The following is a 19,546-nucleotide window of genomic DNA, read 5'->3' on the forward strand; positions in this document are numbered from 1 at the left end:
CCAAATGTGTCTAGACAGGTCACACCATTTCAGGGAATAAAAACCACAGGCCAGGCATGCAGGGAGGCACAGCACCAGCAATGCATGTTCACATCCAGACCTCGAGTTTTGTGAGAGCAGCAGAGTGGGAAAAACTGCCCTACAGTTCCTTCAAGATCATGCTCTCTGTAGTGAAGGATGGTCCAGAGCTTGTGAGCCCCTTGGGCTGAGGAAAATGCACCCTGCAGCTCAGTTGTCTGCTGACTGTACACAGACAGGTCTGCAAGAGGCTGCTGTGACCTCTCAGGATGGGACTCAGGGACTCTGGGCTCCCTCCACATCCAGCACTGTATTGATCTGGACAGCAACAACCTAGAGGGGAGCAGAACAGTCCTTTGGAGATGGAATTGAATTGTTTTAAAGTTTTTAAACACATTGGCTTTCTTCCTGGGCTCTTAAATTAAAGAGCAATTAACTTACAGTTTGGAAAGAGCTGATGGGTATTTCCTGGTTTGACTCTTCAAAAATTTGCCAAAGTGATTAGTGAAATGAAAAATTGTCAACTCTCGAGGCAGGGCTGTCAGCCAATGCTCAAAGCATTTATCCAAGCTCAGACTCTCTTGGCCTGTGGACAGCAGGAAATGGTACAAAACGAGGGCGTAGGAAATGAGTAGCTGGGCAAAAAGGACACTGGCACAGCAGCTCCTGTACCTTAATGCTAATAACTATTAAAAACTGCTGGTGCTATGGGCTTAGTGGAGAGCTGACTTTTTCCCTTATGGGAGAGAAACCCAAGGCTCAACATCAGTCCCAGCTTATGGGGATCTGTTGCTGGGTTTGTTGGTCAAAGGCAGAGGTTTGTGCAGCAGGTGCAGTGCTGCCAGCACAGAGGGAGTGCACACAAACACTGCCCTGCTGTGGCTGCACAACCCTCCCTCCCTTTGTTCTGGGGCTCCACAGCATCCTGGTAATGTTGCTGAGAATATGTGAGAGCTCCAGGCTTCCCCAGTTACTAGAAACGCCGGCAGCCTCCCTCCCTTTGATTTCCAAGCTCCTTCCCAACATTTAAAAGCTCAGATCTATTTTGTTTCTTCCGGAATTGCTAACCAAAGCTGACTCCTGAATGAATTCTGTCTCTGCTCCAGTTAGTCATCCCTCCAGGACAGATTTAGTAACTGCTCAGGGAAACCACATCGAAGCCAACAGTTCACCATTGGAAGGCAGCACCCACTTACTGTCAGCTTCATCTTTTTCTGAGCTAGAAAGCTCCAAGTGCAGCAAGTGAGCCAGAATTAGGAGTGAGCCTGCAGCCTCACCTGTTGTGTAGGAAGGTGGATAAATTGATATGTACCTAGCCCCAAACCTGCCTGCAGGCTCAGGGAAGCTGCTGCAGAGACAGCAAGGACCTACAGCAGAGCTCAGCATCCCCATCTGCGAGGCAAACATCCCTCCTGCATGACTGCAGCTCCAGGCAGGGCTGCCTGTGCTCCCCCCTGTTGGAACTGCCTGAGCATCACCTCCTGAACCCCCACAAAGCTGCCAGCACATGGAGCTGCCCCTCTGCTCAAGCAATCTCACCCCGAGCTGCAGAATTAGTAATGTTTTAAAATGTGTCTGAGATGCTCACTGCCTGTGTTCCTGAAAGCTTGTACTGTTCTTCAGAACATTGCATAACACTGGCTGACTAGAGGTGCATCGTGTCAAAACTTCTCCTGGTAAACAATAACACCCCAAAGAATTGTAATGCATAAATATGAGTCATGACACTGATGTTTTTCAGGGAGGGACAGTTTATTTGCCCCTTTGAACAAATAAGGCAAGATATTTGAGAAAGATCAAATGAAATCTCCTGTATCAAACTGAGAAGAATGCCATAAAAGTTACATACATATACAAACTAAAGACCCAACACTATTATATACAAACAGCCAGATCTTACAAAACAGCATTTCAAGTCAGCAGTTTATGCCAGTGTTGCTAATTTCTTTGTTACAAAAAAAGTTAAAGCTACAAACTTCACATTTTTAAGTCTCACATGACTGACACCAGCAGTATCTCTGGGTTTTAGAAGCAAAGAGAATGGTTTGTCTAGAACCCTTTCCACAATGCAGATGGACTCAAGGAGCATATGAATGCAGCTTCACAATGAAGCAAGTTTTTTGCTTCAAACTTTGTCAAAACATCCTTCTTTTATGGTACCAGCCTTGGTCATAGCTTGGAGGACTTTGAAAAATGAACAGGTACTGTGCTCCCAGACATTCCACAGAGGGACCAAAAAGGGAAATATTTTCTCCAACAAACTGAAAACCTGTGAAGGAGAAAATAATTCCTCTGCACCACAGCTCCAAGGGCAAGAAACAACATTAAGTCTCACTCACTGCAAGCATTTAAGAAAGGTTCAAAGACAGCTAAGCCATTGGACCAGTTTTAGTTATTTTGGTTTGTTTGCTACATTTTAAGACAATCACGTCAGTAAAGCAGAGTATTTCAAGAGTGCTTACATTCAGTTACAGCAGTCACAGGTTGCATATTCTGTAAATAGACACCACCCCGTGGTGTTTCACCTAAAAGCTGGGGTTTCTAATGCCCTCTGATCTCTACAGAGTTATCTATACAGTGCAGAAGAAAAAAATCCCTCCAGCAGAACAGGCTTGACCCACACCACACAGGCAGTGCACAATTTACCATGTCACAGATCTCTCTGTCTGTCATGCCAGAGGTGCTGGGCCAGATCCATCCAAATGACTTATACAAGATCCAACAGTGACCAGAGAACTCCCTGCTAAATTGGAGGAGTTTCTTTGATGCAAAGGATGCTCATGAAAATTGCTCATCATAAAGACACGGCTAGGGCAAAGCCTATTGCACAGACTGCAGACAAGCACAGCACGAGCCCTGATGTTCCCCACCACCTGAGGCTGTCAGATTGCTAGCTATCCCAGCATGTACTCCTCCTGCAGCACCCTACATACACTGCTTACTGCCTCCCATTTCCTCAGGGACAGCTGTGATCCCACTGCACCACCAAACTGAGGCAAACCGATGCAAGGAGCCCTGCAGAGGGTAAGAATGGCTTGGTTCCTTTCACAGCTGTGGAGCAGAACTGTGAGCAGTGCTCCAGGGGGGAAACAAGACCCTACAGAAACATGAAACACACACATCACCTCTGTAGCAGCATTTGACTCAGGAGACACTGCTGTTTAATCATCTAGGTGATGTACCAAGGCCCAGTTCAGAAGCACAACGTGGAAACCGTTCCCTCTATCAGAGCAAAATAAAAGAACATTGGTAGAAACACTTGCTCTGCCCAAAGCATTCCATCATGTGCTAGAACACCTAAAGCCACACAGCTGTGCTGTTGGAGCCCACGGGGCAGGGGCTTTGCTCACTCTCTGCCCTGCAAACAGGCTTTGTTTTACTCTCCACTCTGATGTGAGCTGATTGCACCGTCCTCACAGCGATTGTACGTGCTCGGGGCATTGATTGAGCTGTGCTGGGCAGGGAAATTAAAAAAAAAACAACAAAACAACACAAGAGCGTGCAGAGGAACTGGAAGAGACTGAACCTCTTCCAGCAGGACGTTGGTAGTTGTCTTCTCATCCAGATCAACTCTGCCTTTGCTCCACCACCATAAATGCACATCTTTGCTAATTCAACAGTCTTTACTTTCAGTTTGACTCCCCTGATGTGCTAAACCTTGCAGAAATGTGAAGGATTGCGAAATCAAGTTTTTATTCAAGCATCCAAAGATGTAAATTTGAAATGAAGCCTATAAAATATTTCACAAGCTGTGGAGATTTTTAAGTCCTCTTAGACACAGTTGAAGTACCTAATTCCTGAGAGAGGTTCACACAACTTCCACCCATTCAAACAGTTTCCTTTTCCTAGCACTCCATTCTCAGCAGGTTCTCCCTGAAGGACATTTCCAAACAGACAGACATAGGGGTATCAGATCATTGACTGGCTTTTGGTTTTAAGTGGGTGTGGATTTTAAATTACAGAATGTAATTTCTTATGGAGGCACAACATGCTTTATCTACACGTATAAATTCATGAAGTAACACAAAATGAGGACAAAACTGAGGTCTTGAAGAAATCACACTTGGTTAAAGCACACAGTGTAAGGCATGGGGCTTATTACAGGCTTTTTAAAAACCGAGATTTAAGTTTCTTTCAAAAGGCTGGAACAGTTTGTACATGTTCTCACCTGCTCTCTTCAGCGACCTAAAACTTATCAGTACCTTAACAGTAGAAACAGTTAACAGCTTGAAATTGAGTCTGTGCATTCACAAAGGAAAACAAAAACAAAAAGAATCAGCTGTTACAGACAACAATCTGTATTAACTCAAACGCAAATGGATTCCTGAAAGTTCAGTTGAAAAGAGAGTGAGCCAACTTTCATTAGCCTATTCCTATCTGGTTCCTCTGGTTTAAAAACAATCTTCCTACAAACAGTAACAGAACTCTTTTGGAATAATGTTTTAAATATATGTCTAACATTAAACCATACAATCAGGATTTTCCATGTAATGGCATTCCTGAGTTCACAAAGGTGCTATGGAAAAATAAACGAGCAGAAGTATTGCCCTCTATTTTGCTAGCGTATTTCAATAGAAATCAATCTTTTCAGTAGTCATAAAAGCAAAGGGGCTGTTTGTTTGAGGATGGAAGAACATTCTACCCATGGCTCAGAAGTTCTGCTGCCGCCGTTTCTTGGCTTCGATGGCATCGAGGATGGGCTGCCGCTTGGACTGGTACTTCTGGCGGATCTCCTCGATCTCCTGCTCCATCATGGGGTCCAGGGCAGACAGCCTCTTCTGAAGCTCATCCACGCTCCAAGTCTTCAGCTGGCAGGGAGACAAAAGAGGAACAGACACTGGCATCAGTGCAGCCACCACCCACACACCTGCAGGGATCCTGCTGCTCCTCGGATGGCCGCAGCGTGTCCTCCAGCAGGGAAAGACACCAAGAGCTCTGCTCCAGGCTGCTGCTCTCAGGGAGAGTGGTGTGAGCCTCAGGACGTGCTTCTGCTCATTTCACAGGTACATTACACGCTCTGGTTACTGTGTTGTGAGCACATAACCAACCAGTGAAATATTTCCCCCATGGAGTTGCTTTTCGGATGCTTTGTTTTGCAGGCCTAGGACAGAAACGCTGCACGGAGATGGAAGGAAAGCAAAGTTCTCTTCTCCTCCCCTTCCCTTGCAACTAAACCTCCTCATGCTAAATGACAAAAGGAGACACAGGGAACAGGAAGAGAATCATATCACTGACAAAATCTGCATGTGAAAATAAAAGACAATTACGTACAATCAGGCTGAATCTCAGTCAGGGTGAGGAAATCAGACTCTGCTACACCAGAAATCCCAGAGCACAAACACACCCCAGGTCAGTTTGGGTCAGCCTTGCGCTGATAAAATATGCAACTACAATTTGTATTTTCCTGTACACATGAAGATGTCAGGCTCATCTGGACAAGCTCCCTCTCCCTGAATTCTCTCTTTGCCTGACCTTTGTTTAACTGGCTGTCTTGTCTGTGCCAATTTGCTCAGAACTGGCACAGGAAAGTTTTGCTCTGTGATTACAGATGCCAAGTGTGGCCTGAAACAGTCTAGACTGTCCACAGCTACAGCCTTTATGTAATGTTGTAATATTATAACTGGTGGAACAGACAGGTTTTTAGCATAATGTTAAAATTATGGACACTGGAAGTGTTTCAAATGTTTATTTAAGCACCAGTCCTTTCCTCATCCAAGACCAAGTGACCACAGGAGAGACTGTTTTACAGGCACCCCAGCAGGACAGAAATGACAATGCAGCACCTGCTATCAGTAAGCACCTGCTGTGGATGCTAAGAATATGCAAAATAATTTGGGATTTTTCTTCTGCACAAAGAACTGTCAAATTTTTATTTTTTTTTTTGCTTTCAACAAATGTCATAATTAAGTGACTTATCTTTATTTTCTTGCAAGCAAGGCTGTCCTAGTTTAGCTGTTAATTAGTCAGCTGTCATGGTTATTCTTCAAGCCATTTCTGAACCAAAACACGGAGTGAGATGTTTGCTGCCTACTATAATGCAACAAATAAATGTTTAATAGCAGTTCGCACCACTCCTTAAAACTTAAAACTAAGATATGGAAATCCTGATGCTTTCTCCTGAGGTGGAAGAGATACCAGGCCCTAAATCACAGAGTCACCTGCTACCAAATTTCTCACAACGTCTTTCAAAGTTCTTTAGTATATTCTGTTAAGCAAGATCTTTCTTAGCTCCTGCTTCAAGATCACAAATCCATTTTAATAATCTAGGCACATATAAAACAACCTTTCTGCCCAGGGTATACAGTCTTTCAGCCTTTCCAATCAGGCAACTGTTCATTAGAAAGACAAAGCACTTCTTCCACAAAGATATGTATTATTTATACACATTAATGCAACTTTAACAGGCAGCAGTTTAAGTTGATGCATGGCACCAGTTGCCTTTTCACACTAATTTATTAAGGAGCAGGTAATTATTCAATATTCCACTTCCTCACAGTCTAGAGAATTGAAAAGTCAAATAAAAATGCAAAATAGAAGAAAATATTAATACAAGTACTGAATACATACACTAAGCAACTACAGCTCTGCCAGTGCTGGACCGCTTCAGCAGAGCACTGGAACAAATCTAAAACTCCTTGCTCAAGGTTTAAGCCAACTATTAGACGTGAGAAATCGCCCTGGGGCTGCAATCTTCCAGGGATGCTCTTTGAGCCTTCCCTGCCATCCTCCTCAAGTGCTTGGGTGCTGCTTAGAGCCAGGAGCAGAGTGCCTGAGCTGGCAGAGCAGATGGACAGGGATGGGCTCCACAGAACACGTGGCAGTAAGAAAACACTGCCCTGCTGCTGTCCTTGAACAGGATGGAGCATCAGGGGACATCCTTCGTGGACACAGAGTCTTCCTGCAAAGTGTAAGAGCTGCTTGCCAAGGGACACAACAGCTTTGACAACTCCTGGGACTGTGTTTGTCAGGACAGATGGCTGAACAGTGTGGAAGATGCTGGAGCTAAGTCTGGAGTGGGCAAAGCCCACGGATTTATATTAATATGAACCAACTGGGAAGTGGGTTACCTGCATGACGCAGAGCGGCTGCTTACGGAGCCTGATCACGGGTTAAACACAACAGGGATGGTGGGAGAAAGAAGAGAGACAAGTCCCTGTGGCCCAGGATTCTGGGAGCACAGGAACATCCTGTGTGCAGTGCTGTGCCAGTGAGGGTGAGCCACTGGCAGAGTGTTCACCTGGAATCATGGCACACTGTCTGTGAACGTCACACTGCTCTTGGAGGAGGTGGAGAAGCCAAAGGCAACACTGGTGGAAGGTCCAGGAGGTGAATGCTCAGCCCAGACTGGGAGACTGACATTGGTGGGAAATGAGAGCCACAAGAGCCACACAGAGCAGGGGACACCCAGTCCTCCGCTCCCAGTGTGCCTCAGGCCGTGACAGCAAGAGTCCAGGCACCTGGCCTGGGCAGCCACTCAGCCTGTCCTTCCACTCACTTTAGAAGGGAAAAAAAACCCCAACAAACTGTTCAAAATGTGATGGCCTCCATTTCACTTTGCTGCCTGGCATTTCAGTGTAAGGCAATGCCACAGACAGGCTTTCTCCCAGAAATGAAGTTTTAGACTCCAGTATATCTGTTTCTGCACTCCTGGGACACTGACATTATTCTCTCAGAGAAACGCCAGCAGCAAAATAAGACAAGAAGGACAAGGACAGCATCTCATGACAGACGGTGGCTCGGGGTAAAGTCTCAGCACTGAGCAGCTGCAATTAGAGCTGGTTTTAGCCACGGGCTCAGTCCCATTCCTGTCCTCGCTCCTCAGCATTTCCTCTGCTCTAAGAAGTCTCACTGTCTCTGTAAAAGCTATCTATTTTTGTCCACAATGATCAAATACCTAAGACAAACTTTTAAAGGAAGGAATCTCATTTCAAATGTAAAGCTGGATAAAAAATACTTGTTCTAAGGTTGGCCAAACAAATCCATCAAAATGGTGAGGAGGCAGCACAGTGAAACTCTTCCAGCAAGCTTCTATGTTGAGAAAGCTGATTTTTAACCATTTGATTAACAGTTGCATTTTCACTTGAGGCTTTGAGAATGCTCTTAACTCTGTAAAATTCCCCAACTGAAGACAAAGGTGGAAGTGTTCATCTGAAAGCCTCACACCCACAGCTGTTGGATGCTGTTTGTTTTCTTTAGACATCACTGACAGCAACGTCTTGTTTCAATATGCTGATGATTTCTACTGTATAATTGAGAAGCATATACATAATTATATCCTTTGGAAGGACATAACCTACAGCCTTTCCATGTCTACACAGTAGTGATGGACAAATCAGGAACAGATCATTTGAAAAACAATTTCTTCCTCAAGGAGATTTGTAAGCTATTCATGACATTCCTTTGTCAGCATTTCTGACAGATTTGCAGACAACTACCCCAGTGAATAATGTTCAACTCAGCAAACTGCTTCTGAGTTGCAGTCCTTTCAAATCAGCATTTTAAAAACAGGAGGAAAAAACACACCCCACTTGCATTTCTTATAGTCAGGTAGAGTGTCACAGCAACATGATATTCTACTGCATGTAAATGAATCTAAGCAGCAAAAGGAGAATAAATATAAGCTCTCTGCAGACACAGGCACAGGTTTGGTATTCAAGGGCACCATGGTCTGAACCTTATACCTCTGCTGTTCTGTCCTGAGCAGGACACAGCCCAAAACTCTGCCACGGTATCTTTAAACAGCCCACGCCAGATTTCAGTTACATATAAAACAAAAACTATCTGCTGTAAAACACAAAGCCTAGAGAATTAACTCAGCCTCTGCCTGTCCTCAGGAAAACCAAACAAAAACCTCAATTGGTGAAAACTTTTTGAATTAGAAGCTGATGCAAATAATTTATCACAGTCCTCTCAGTACCCCCAGCCCTCACAGTGAGAGCAGCCGGGCTGGTTTGCCTACAGCAAGGTCTGCAGCTTGACAAGTTTGGGACTTGCACATTCTCTGGTCCCTCGACAGCAGCACAAGGTCACCACCAGCCTGTACTACTGACATAAATATGGTCATCCAGTAACCCTGAGTCACTTCAGCCATCATTCTTATTTGCTCCTCTAGCAAAACCACTGCCAGCCAAATCTCCTTGCTGCATGAATTATGAGCATCAAACAGAAAGGAGCTGTTTCCCAGCAGCTTTCACACATTTCTCCCCCAACAAAGAGTTTTGGCCAAGCTCTAGCTCACTGACTGCACAGGAATCAAGAAATATTATCTTGGGGCAAGTGTTCCTTGTTCCTCCTGAAGCTTTCTTTTTACTCACTGACACTGAATTTGATCCCTGCCTTTAGCACAAAGGCTTTTCTTTGCATGTCTGCAAAGTTTCAAGCTATCTGAGCTTTGCTTTTAAATACTGCCTTTGAATTCCTGAGGCTTGTGCCAAACAGGAACCCTCCATCCCTTGGGTGGGGTGCAGTTTTTCTACCATCACTTTGCAAACGTGCAGTTGGACCCTGACTTCTGGAACAAAACTGGAATATGTAGGACGCTGGTGAGACGAAGTTACTTTCCTCCTGGTGAAAGCATTTGAACAGTTTTTCAGGAGAGTATTTGCATGTCTTGGTACTACAACCAATCCTACAAATAAAATTAGGAAGTTGTTCTCTTCTTCCTTAGCCCTCTAGACATATCTCTCTCTACCATAGTTCCTCTGAGTTTGAACACTTGTCTTCCACAAGCTCAGGGTATTTTCTGAATATCCTCCCACTGTTACCAAGAGCCTGTGGCTTTTTAGAAAGAAAACACCCAGCTGCAGCAATCCCTCTGCCTGCCTTTCACCCAGATATTCCAGGTGGCATTTACTACTCAACATAACTCGATGTCAAACTTTTAAGTTTTATATAGCCTTTAGAAAAAAACTGGCTTTGGCAATTATCACTTCATAAGGGGCAGTGGGAGTTTGAAGACTAAAATACAGAAGTAATAAAATTGCAGCTTCCCACGCTACGCAGGGAAATAAATTCTTAGTAGAAAAGATACGAGCTAGATGGGAGCTAAGGAAAAAACAAATTAATTGTCTATTTAGCACAGCTTTTATTGTTATAGCTTCCTTTTAAGCCTAGTTTTATGCTGCAATCTAACAGTTCTTGACTGCATACCCAGTGATCAAAGCCCCCCATAGAACCCATCAATCCCATCAGCAGGGAACACAGCCCATCATTTTCTGTGTGTTCATTTAGACTGGCAAACTCTAAATGTGGCTTAAAAAGGGCTTTTACCCAAACCAAGTCACCCAAGCTATGCTAAACATTAAATGCCAAATAGGAATTTGCTGTGAGAGATAATGAAAAGTATTACCACGGTAATACAGCAGCAACAGTCTACTTTGGAAAAACAAAACCAGAACAATCAACCGGGACTGCAGTTGTGTGGAAGCCCCTCAGGGGAGGCTGTTGATTATCACACTCAACAGCAGAAGTGGCTACATATCAGAGACAAGTACAAAACGATTCCTACAAGTTCAATTAAATGTTCAGGCGTCCTTTAGGAAGGGAGGCTCTTCACAGAAGAGAATAATAAACTCTTGCATCACTTGACCTTGGCTATCACCAAGGCTATCAAGATGTTTCCCTGCTGATAAAACCAAGGGCACACTCACACTTTCTTCTCCAGAACCCTGCAGATCAGTTTGATGTGTATCCAGCTCAACTCCTCAACTTTTCTTCAGCCACCTCCTCGAACAGAGTTTTATTTCTGGGAGGAGCTCTCCCATCAAAGGCCATCAATTGCTGTGGCTGTTTGTAGCAGCTCAGGCTGCAGCAGTCAGAGGTGCAGTGGGGCTACAGGGACCATGAGCCAAGGAAGGGTGTCAGAACTCAGGGATTCATCACTGTGAGCTCTGACAAGTGTAAGAGCTGAGATTATCCTGGGATTAGCTTTCTGTAACTTGAAAGACTGGTTAAACAAGGAATCCATTAAATGCTCATATCAAATATACTCTGAGGACACACATTACTCAAAAGTACTACACGCTTTTTTTAAAACCAGAAAAAAAAAGTCCTCAATTTCTCTGGCCAAAATTAAATGTAGAAGGTAATTTCTCAAGCTAAGCAGCGCTCCAGACTTTGGATCTTGAAGATGGTGATATAAATTGGTGTTGGAATAGCATGCCATTTTTTCTCATAGCATTTTTCCTGAAATGCTGCCTCAATACCACTTGGCATACTTTCAATCACTGCTCTAAAAATTAAGTGCCTTGTTCTCGTTTACGTTTCCAGCACAAGGAAGCCTTGATGTAATGTATGAGCAGGCATTAACTATTTATTCACTTTAAATGCAAAAGGACACAAGGACCTACTGGCACTTTCTGACCATTTTTCCTCATCCATCAGGTCCCTGCAACTGCACAGATCTGTCAAGTAGCCATGCCACAGAGGGGCTGCAGTAAATCAAAACAAGCCCTTGTGCCTACACAACCACTAATTATCTTGATTTTCCTCCCTTTTAGCATCAGCACGTCAGTGAAGTTTCTCACTGTTATGAAAGCAGTGGATGAAATGCACTCATTGCGGGATTTCATGCAAGATTAAAAATACAGATATTAATCTTTCAAAAGATTTGAAAAATAAGTCTCAGCAGCACAAGCTTCTGCTTTTAACGCACCTTAATTATTTAGGCAATGTACTGGCAAAACACATCATGGGCTGCAGCATCCAGCACCAGCCAAACCAGCGCTGCAGCTACCACTGCCCAAAGAAAGGGAACAGGGGCTGAGATCACTGCACACCTGGAGACTGCTCTCAGACCACCTCACCCAAATAAGAGATGGCTTTGCACAAAGAAACAACACGTTCAATGAGATCACTGGATGACCTAGAGTTCAAGTCAGCTTAAGCCAGTTAAATATTGAAGTGTAATCGTAGCACATTTTTGTGGAAGAAAAGATGGACACTACCACACACTCAGCTTTTGATCCCCAGCTGAACTGGAAAAGTGCATCTTAACAGAGAGTTCTATCAGGAGACCCAGTGCCTCTCCAGTGAAGTGTCTGGGATGGTTCTACCTCACTTGCACAGATGTGGAGCTATGGAAAGCAAAGCACCTCATTGTTATGATGTCAGTAAGGATTCCAGTTAATTTTCCATGTAGCTCTGCTTACTTGATTAAAATAAACATTCAAGACACCAGACCATGGTACCTGTACTATCCTTCCATGTGTGCCATCCTTCTCCCTGCCAGACACACTGGGAAGTTCCTGTCTAAACTGGAAACTGCCTCTGCAGGAATGAGAACTGCCAAGAGCTCTCCCTCTCCAGCCTGGCCCCTGCTACCTCGGCAAGGCTTGTCCCCAGCAGGGTCAGCTCCTCACTTCACTGCTGGAGTCCCACCAGTGGCTGCTGAGCCCACTGCTCTTCCCTAGCAGGAACTGCCCCAGCTTTGCTGCTCCTCTGCATCTTATTTCAGGCTGCATTTGCCCCCACAGTGTTTGATCCTGCTGGGTCAGCACGGACCTTTCTCAATCCCACCCTGAGCAGCCCATTCCTGTGTTTGCTCTGGAGGAGACACAGAACTGCTCCTCACCAGCTCAGAGGCACCTCTGCCTTCCCACAGTTTGGGAGTTTTCCCCTGTTCCTCCAAAGCCTTTAGGCACCAGAGAGCAGCTTTGCTGTTGGCAAGGTATCAGGACATTCCCAGTTTCAGAGGATTACAGCAAACATCCCATTCCCCCTTGTACCCAGACAGAAGTGTGGGAACACCACAGCCTTTATCAACACTGGCATCCCTGGGCTGCTCTTAGCCAAAACTGCACTTCACTGATCCCTGCTCTAACCCTTCCTGGGCTCAGGGAAGTTCTGGTGTCACAGCCAGCACAACCACAGAACCTCTGCAAATTGTTACTACCCTCAGCATTGTGCTGAAGTATTAAGAAGAAAACCCATCCAAGGGTCTACTCACTGATGTAAGTGCTGAGTGATCATTTAAAACATAAAGCTTTTTTAAAAAAGAGCAATTCATTTTAATCTTCTAAGCTCCAAGATTAAATTTCCTTTTTTAGTCTTAGTGTCAGTTATGAGTATGAATAGCTCCATTCACTTCCAAAATCATCCCAAGTCCTGTACACACTTAATCTAAACAAAAGGAATGACAAATTATGTCACTGTTATTCTGGAGCACTGAACTACAAGAAGTCCAAACCTTGAAAACCTTTAGGAACTTAGAAAGTGGCTGACTAATCCTATAACCACAAAGACAAGTTATCTCACTTCTATTCTTTTTTCAGTAACTGAATTACAAAGCAAGCTAAAAGGTCAGCCTGTCTGGACAAGCAAGCAAAAAAAAAAAAAAAAAATCACCAAAAAACCCCCAAAAAACCTGCAAAAAAAAGGAGTACCATTTGCTTTTAAAAAGCACTTGCTTGCCAGAGGTTTGATTAAATAAAAACAGTAGGGCTTTTTTTCCTTCCCTAAGTGATTATGATTTAATTTTCTTAAGTAAGAGTACAAAAATACCTCTGAACATGCTAAAATAAATCATGTCATTAAGCCATGAGGATCTGGCTAGCTGCACAACTCAACTACAAAGTACATAGCTGAGCAACGTGGGGTTTTTCTCTCTTTTTAAAAGAAGAGCAATCAGAAAATGCTGATTCCTTTACATCAAACAAATATTTTTTTTACAAATCTGAAGTTTAACCAAGTTCCTCCAGGAAAGGTACATATGCCCACAAAAGAGCTTCCCTCCAATTCCAGGTACCCTTCACCCCTCCCTGCCTTGCTCCTAAGGGCTCTACTTGCTGAAGAATTAACATTTTCTTCATTCAGGATCACTTCTCCTGAATAAAGCAGAACAACTGAAGAAGTATCAACACCTGAACTCGGAGTGATTCATTCATACAGTATTTCTCAGTATGAAACACTAATGTAACTGAAGTGGTAACCAACTAATTAGCACAGAATCAGTACTCAAATACAGCCTTTATTAATGATGTGGAGTAAGATGCATCATTAACACATCTGAAGACTTCACACACTCAAATCTCACACTCAAAGGCACGGTGAAGGCTTAAAACACACAGTTTCTGTTTCAAAGGCTTAAGACTACATCATCCATGGAAAGCAGCCATCATAGCTTTAAATAATTTGGGTCTATTTGTCTTAAGAGTATTAAGCTTCATTCAACAAACATTTTTGAGTCTTAGTCTCCCATTTTAGTTCCAGCCCCAGAAGAGCTGCTGAAAGAGGTTTGTTTCCAGGAAGACCTCACATTGTCTACACAAAACAGGCTCATTACAAAACCCTGGTCCAATCCTGCTCTGCCTCCCCTGTTTCACCCAGGGAAAGGAGGGAACAGCTGCAACTTGAAGGCAAAGAAGACAGGAGAGAGAATTACAAGCTTTCTGAGGAAAGACTGAATGATAGAGATTTCCAGGGCATTCTGGAAAAATGAATAGCTGCGTGTTCACGCAGTTGTCTTTAAAACCAGGGGCATGTATTTAATATTTAAGAGGCAAATATTTTTTGGGACAGTCCCCAAGTGAACCATCTCCACAAAATCCATCTCGAATTAACCTGCACAATTCACTAGGAAAGGTTTCCCCAGTTGTTCACTATTACTTGAGTATCCATTTATAATGATCCTGCATGATGGCAAGACACAAAACAAGAAGGAATAAAACACTTCATTTCTGAATAATATTCCTTTCAGACTGTATCAGTCTGTATGCATTAAGCTGCTCTTTCTCCCTCTTCCTGAAGGTCAAAGGAATAATGAATCATAAAATGGTTTGGTTGGAAGGGAACCTTAAAGATCATCCAGAGCCACCCCAGCCATGGGCAGGGACACCTCCCACTGTCCCAGGCTGCTCCAAGCCCTGTCCAGCCTGGCCTTGGACACTGCCAGGAATCCAGGGGCAGCCACAGCTTCTCTGGGCACCCTGTGCACCCTCACAGGGAAGGATTTCACCCCAATATCTGATCTCAGACACCCAAAGGTGACACACACCAGCTGTGCTGGCAATAAGCAACGCCTCGGTGTTTCTGCAGGTTTTAAAGTAACACAAGAAGAGGCTGCACAAGGTCAAACGCACCAGGTCCAGCAGCCAGAGCTGAGATAACTTTGCTCCTCTCACAGCTCATCATGTCAGGCACTTGTCCAGATGAGACCCTGCCCACTGGAAAGTGTTCCCAGGGGCCTGGTGGAGGCTTCATCCCCCGGCTTTTCCAGATGGTCCAGACTCCAGCCCCCAAGAGGCAATCCAGAGCAACTATAACAGACTCTCCATGCAAAGAGTCCCCAAAAGGAGCCCTTTCTGCTACAGATGAGAAAAACCTGGAGAAGCTTGTCTTTTTAAGCTACATTACCCTTTACAAACATTTGCACTGACAGATGAGCTGGAAGAAGATTTCAGAAGCATTTCAAATAGATCTCATTTCAGCAGCAGTGTTCTTTCTTTAAGGGAGATGCTGTGCCAAGAACACATCCAGCCCTGAAAACAGATCTCGAGGCATAACAAGGCTCCAACATGTTTTCTAAAGAATTCAGTGTGGTGGTCAGAGAGTATTTTTCCAGCATCACACCTTCAACTACCAATTCCTCTCCCCTTTCTCCCAAAGCAGAAATGCCTGTTGCAGCCTGACCTTAACCATGCAGCAGCAGTGGAGCAAATCCAATCATCACAGACCCAGGATGAAGTTCTTTTAGTTACTTAGTTCATCTGCAAAACTTTCAGTCAATGTCTTAGCAGATTAAATCTGCAGTAGGCAAGGGGCCTCCAAGATAGTCCAGGATGTTGAATTTACAAGTCTGAGTACTCTGGTATGAAGTCGATTTCAGGTTACATTATTTCAGTCTCCATTAAGGGATATGACCTAAGCAACAAACTCCAGCAACTCATTTTACTTCCCACTCACTGCAAGTTTCATCTAAAAGCCTCATGTCACAGAAGGCCTGCTATATACAAAAATATAGCAAAAAATGAAAATTTGACAGCGAGTTGTGGCAGTAAGTGCTTTGCAATCAATGTCAGTTTGCACCAAAGTGAAAGCAGGTGGTGAGCAATGACCCTGTTACCAAATGGAAGAGAGCAGGAATCTATTCTCTTCCCCAGCACAGACGAGAGTCACGTCTCTTAAATACCTTTCTCCTATTTAAATATTGCTAACCAATTTTAAAACCAAATGTGGTATAGTCTTCTTTTTTGTTGTTGTTTTGTTGTTGTTGTTGTTATAAAGGGGATTTGGAAAGGTTTCTAAAAACCTACGTACGCAGAACTCGCTGTGAATCACACTGGTGGTTTGACACAGCCACGAACCCAATGAGGTTTGCAGTGAGGTTCAGAGTGTCTTCCTCATGCAAATGTTACAGAAGATTCAAGACTACTTAAACAATAAAAGAGAGAAGCAAGCTGCTCCTGGGCTTATTTTTAAAAAGACTGTTTGACTACAAGGTGACAGAATGAACCATTTGTCCTTAATAAAGATGTCACAAGTTAAAAGTATTTGCTGGGAAGAACATATACTAAATATGCTGGAACAGTAATGCTTAAAAGAGAAATAAACAATTGACAGAGCTTTAAAAATTCTTGGCAGATGGCTGAAGAGAAAAAATAAAAAGGAAATCCATTCAAGGAATGTCAATGTTATGAATCAAGACAGGTGACATTTAAAACTAATGAATAAAACATCAGGAAAACCTGTCTCTTTTTATAAATCATACTTCACAGTGGAACTACATCTAGGTATTACACGTCAAGATCCTCCTCAATAACCAGGAGATACCATGGGGGTACAATTCAGGTTTGAAAGGTAATAGTTGTCTATCCTGGACTGCCTCCTGTTGTCAGAAAAACAGTCCTTTTATTTGAATTTGTTTCCCTCCCTCCAGAAAAAAAAAAATTAAAAAATTGTAGCCTTAATGCTCTCCCATAGAAAGAAATCTTTATTTTAGATTCAGGGCAGCAGAAACAAATACCTCGAGTTTTCTTGCTTTCCAACCAGGAATCTGCCCTACTTCCATAGGGCCTAAACAGAGATATCAATCAGACATCCCAAATCTGGCTTTATCTCCCAAAATGATGAATGCCCCAGAAAATAAGTTCACTTTATGTTCAAAGTAAGACTACTGGAAGAAATCAGTGCCTGAGAAGTAATTTTTATTCTAGTCACCACTGGGAAAAAAGAGAGTTCATGATAGATGAAGGGAAGAAACATTTGGACAGAGAAGTCCCTGAAGATTCACTCAAAGTGTTTGGTTTAGTCTTCGAAAAACGTTATTGAAAAATGCTCTACTTTAACCAAACTTCTTCATTCTTCTACACAAAACTATACATATCCAGATGAATTTTCTGAACAATCAATCCTCATTCATCACACAAGGGTCAGAGAAACTTGCTCCCTTATAAAATAAAGAATGTAATCTAAGTTTCATAATAATTTAATAGAAGTGGCAAGATTATTTGATTTTCAGTGATGCCAATTAAATGACCTATAAACGTGCACACTCAAATACAGCTTTTTTCCCTCCTGTCCAAGCAGTCAGACACTTTCTAATGCCTCAGTAACTAACTCAAATGACCACTTGAGTAATTTGGCTGGGAGAAAGGAGGAACAGAAAGATTAGTGCAGAGGCCTGCATCTGACACCTTTACCAAGCTGCTTAGAAGGCAGAAGTAAAAAGAAGATAAACCTAAGAAGATCACAGCAAAGTCAGGAAACACTATAAAATGATAAATTACAAAAACTCGCACACCAGCAGCTTTCCCATATAATGCAGGTATTCCTAGCATCTGCCTTAACCCTGTATCCTCAGCATGGCTCCTTCCTACTGCCAGCAGAGACCCAAAGGCCAGTTCCAACAAAATAAGAGCCAATTATCCAGTCTGCCATCATTTTCAAAGCTGGCAACTGCACAGAAAATACTCTCAAGTTTTTAATCGATTGAACTTTTAAAAGGACAAAAGGTAGTAAAGCTATAAAGCATCAATATTAGATTGCTAACAAATGCTATCCAAATGGATGTTCAGAGAAACCAAAGATGTTGAATGTTCCAGGTACTGGCAGACAACGAGCTGCTCACAAGACAAATGACACCTTCACAGACAGAAGGCAATAAATTAGAGACTCTGGTCATTGTAAAGCAGCATGTGTTTACTGTTATTGATAAGCAATAAATCACCTGCCCTCCAGCAGTTCCTCCCTATAAATCACTTCCAGTGAAAGAAGCAGATGGTTGCAGTGTGCAGCCATTCTTCACCAGAGCTGGGAGAAGGAATGAGCTGAGCTGAGCCGTGACCACATTAACTGCAGTTCACAGGGTGCAGGGGAGCAGCAGGAGCTGCAATTCCTGCACCTGAGATCCCAGCTCTGCCTGTGGCTGGGTAGCACCTGGTGCTGCAGGGGGAATCCTCCCTGTCCTTCCCTGGGGACTCCAGGCCACTGCCACCCTGGGGCTGGATGCTCCCTGCCTGCACCACGCACAGGCACACTGATCTGCCAGCCTGCTGTCTTCCCATAACATACAGAATAAAATACATATAAAAAAGGCACCATGATCCCAGTGCTCTGACAGCCTTGTTCTGAAAGAATTCAGCTTTCTATAAGCTTTTCAGAGACTTCAATTTCTTTCTATCACACCAATACCTCACTTGCCTAACTGGAGGAAAACAGATTCACATTCACATTTTCACTGCAAACAAACAGCCTCTTGTTCAGGCTAAACAAGCTGAAAACACCATTAGATCAACACACTTTCCCTTCTTGCTGGTAAAGGTACCAGAAGTGGGTTTACTTATATATTTATTTTAAAAATCTTTTTCCAATGTAACTCTTTAAACTACTAAGTAAAAGCACAGGAATGAGGCTGCAGATAATAACAGAATATCCCAGGTGAGATCAGCATAATGAAACACTGTCTCCAGTAAACAGAAGAATTTATTTTTCTTTATTACTTGAAGAAAAATAATTATGCCTTCACTCAGGGAAGAAGAAGGTTTGCTTTTATCTACACTGTACTTGTAAAAAAGAAAAATCTAAGCAGCAGCTGTTCAATGCCCTGGCTAGAAGCTGCTTACAGACACACATGGGAAGCATCATAATTTCCTAACAAATAATTATAAATGGACATCCAGTTACTCGGCTATCTGAAAGAGACAGCACTTGTGATACTGACTCTTGCAGTTTAAGATCTCCTAAAGATGCAAATATACTTTTAGACACTGGACTTAATTAAATTTTAAGAGTTCCCTTGATGTTTTGCTTCAACCACTTGCCAGACCATTGTTTCTTATCTGAAGAAACCACAATTCCAAGTGTGGAATAGGTTTCTGTTGTCCACTCCTTTGTCCCAGTGGCTTGGTGAGCCAGCATCCAGCTCCTACAGCTTCCAGCTCCAAGGAGCTCTGGGCAAACAGAACCAGAGGCCACAGTGAGTGGTGTACAGACACTTTTGAAATGAAGATGTCCCATTTCCACACTGGTCTATTTTAAGGAGCACATTCCACAGAGCAGTCACATAGGGACAGCAAATTGTGGCCTGAGCATT

At 43.3% G+C, this 19,546-nt stretch overlaps 1 protein-coding gene across 1 annotated transcript in view; it reads right to left on the reverse strand.

The window, feature by feature from the left end:
- Positions 1–1,751: 1,751 nt before the first annotated feature.
- Positions 1,752–19,546, reverse strand: part of STK4 (serine/threonine kinase 4) — a 45,693-nt gene continuing 27,898 nt past the window's right edge. The window contains exon 11 of the mRNA XM_066330607.1: positions 1,752–4,826. Coding sequence (XP_066186704.1) covers positions 4,668–4,826 — 159 coding nt within the window. The 3' untranslated portion in view covers positions 1,752–4,667. The remainder of the gene's footprint in view (positions 4,827–19,546) is intronic.

Source organism: Sylvia atricapilla, chromosome 16 (assembly GCF_009819655.1).
Source record: "Sylvia atricapilla isolate bSylAtr1 chromosome 16, bSylAtr1.pri, whole genome shotgun sequence".
NCBI classification, from domain to species: Eukaryota; Metazoa; Chordata; class Aves; order Passeriformes; family Sylviidae; genus Sylvia; species Sylvia atricapilla.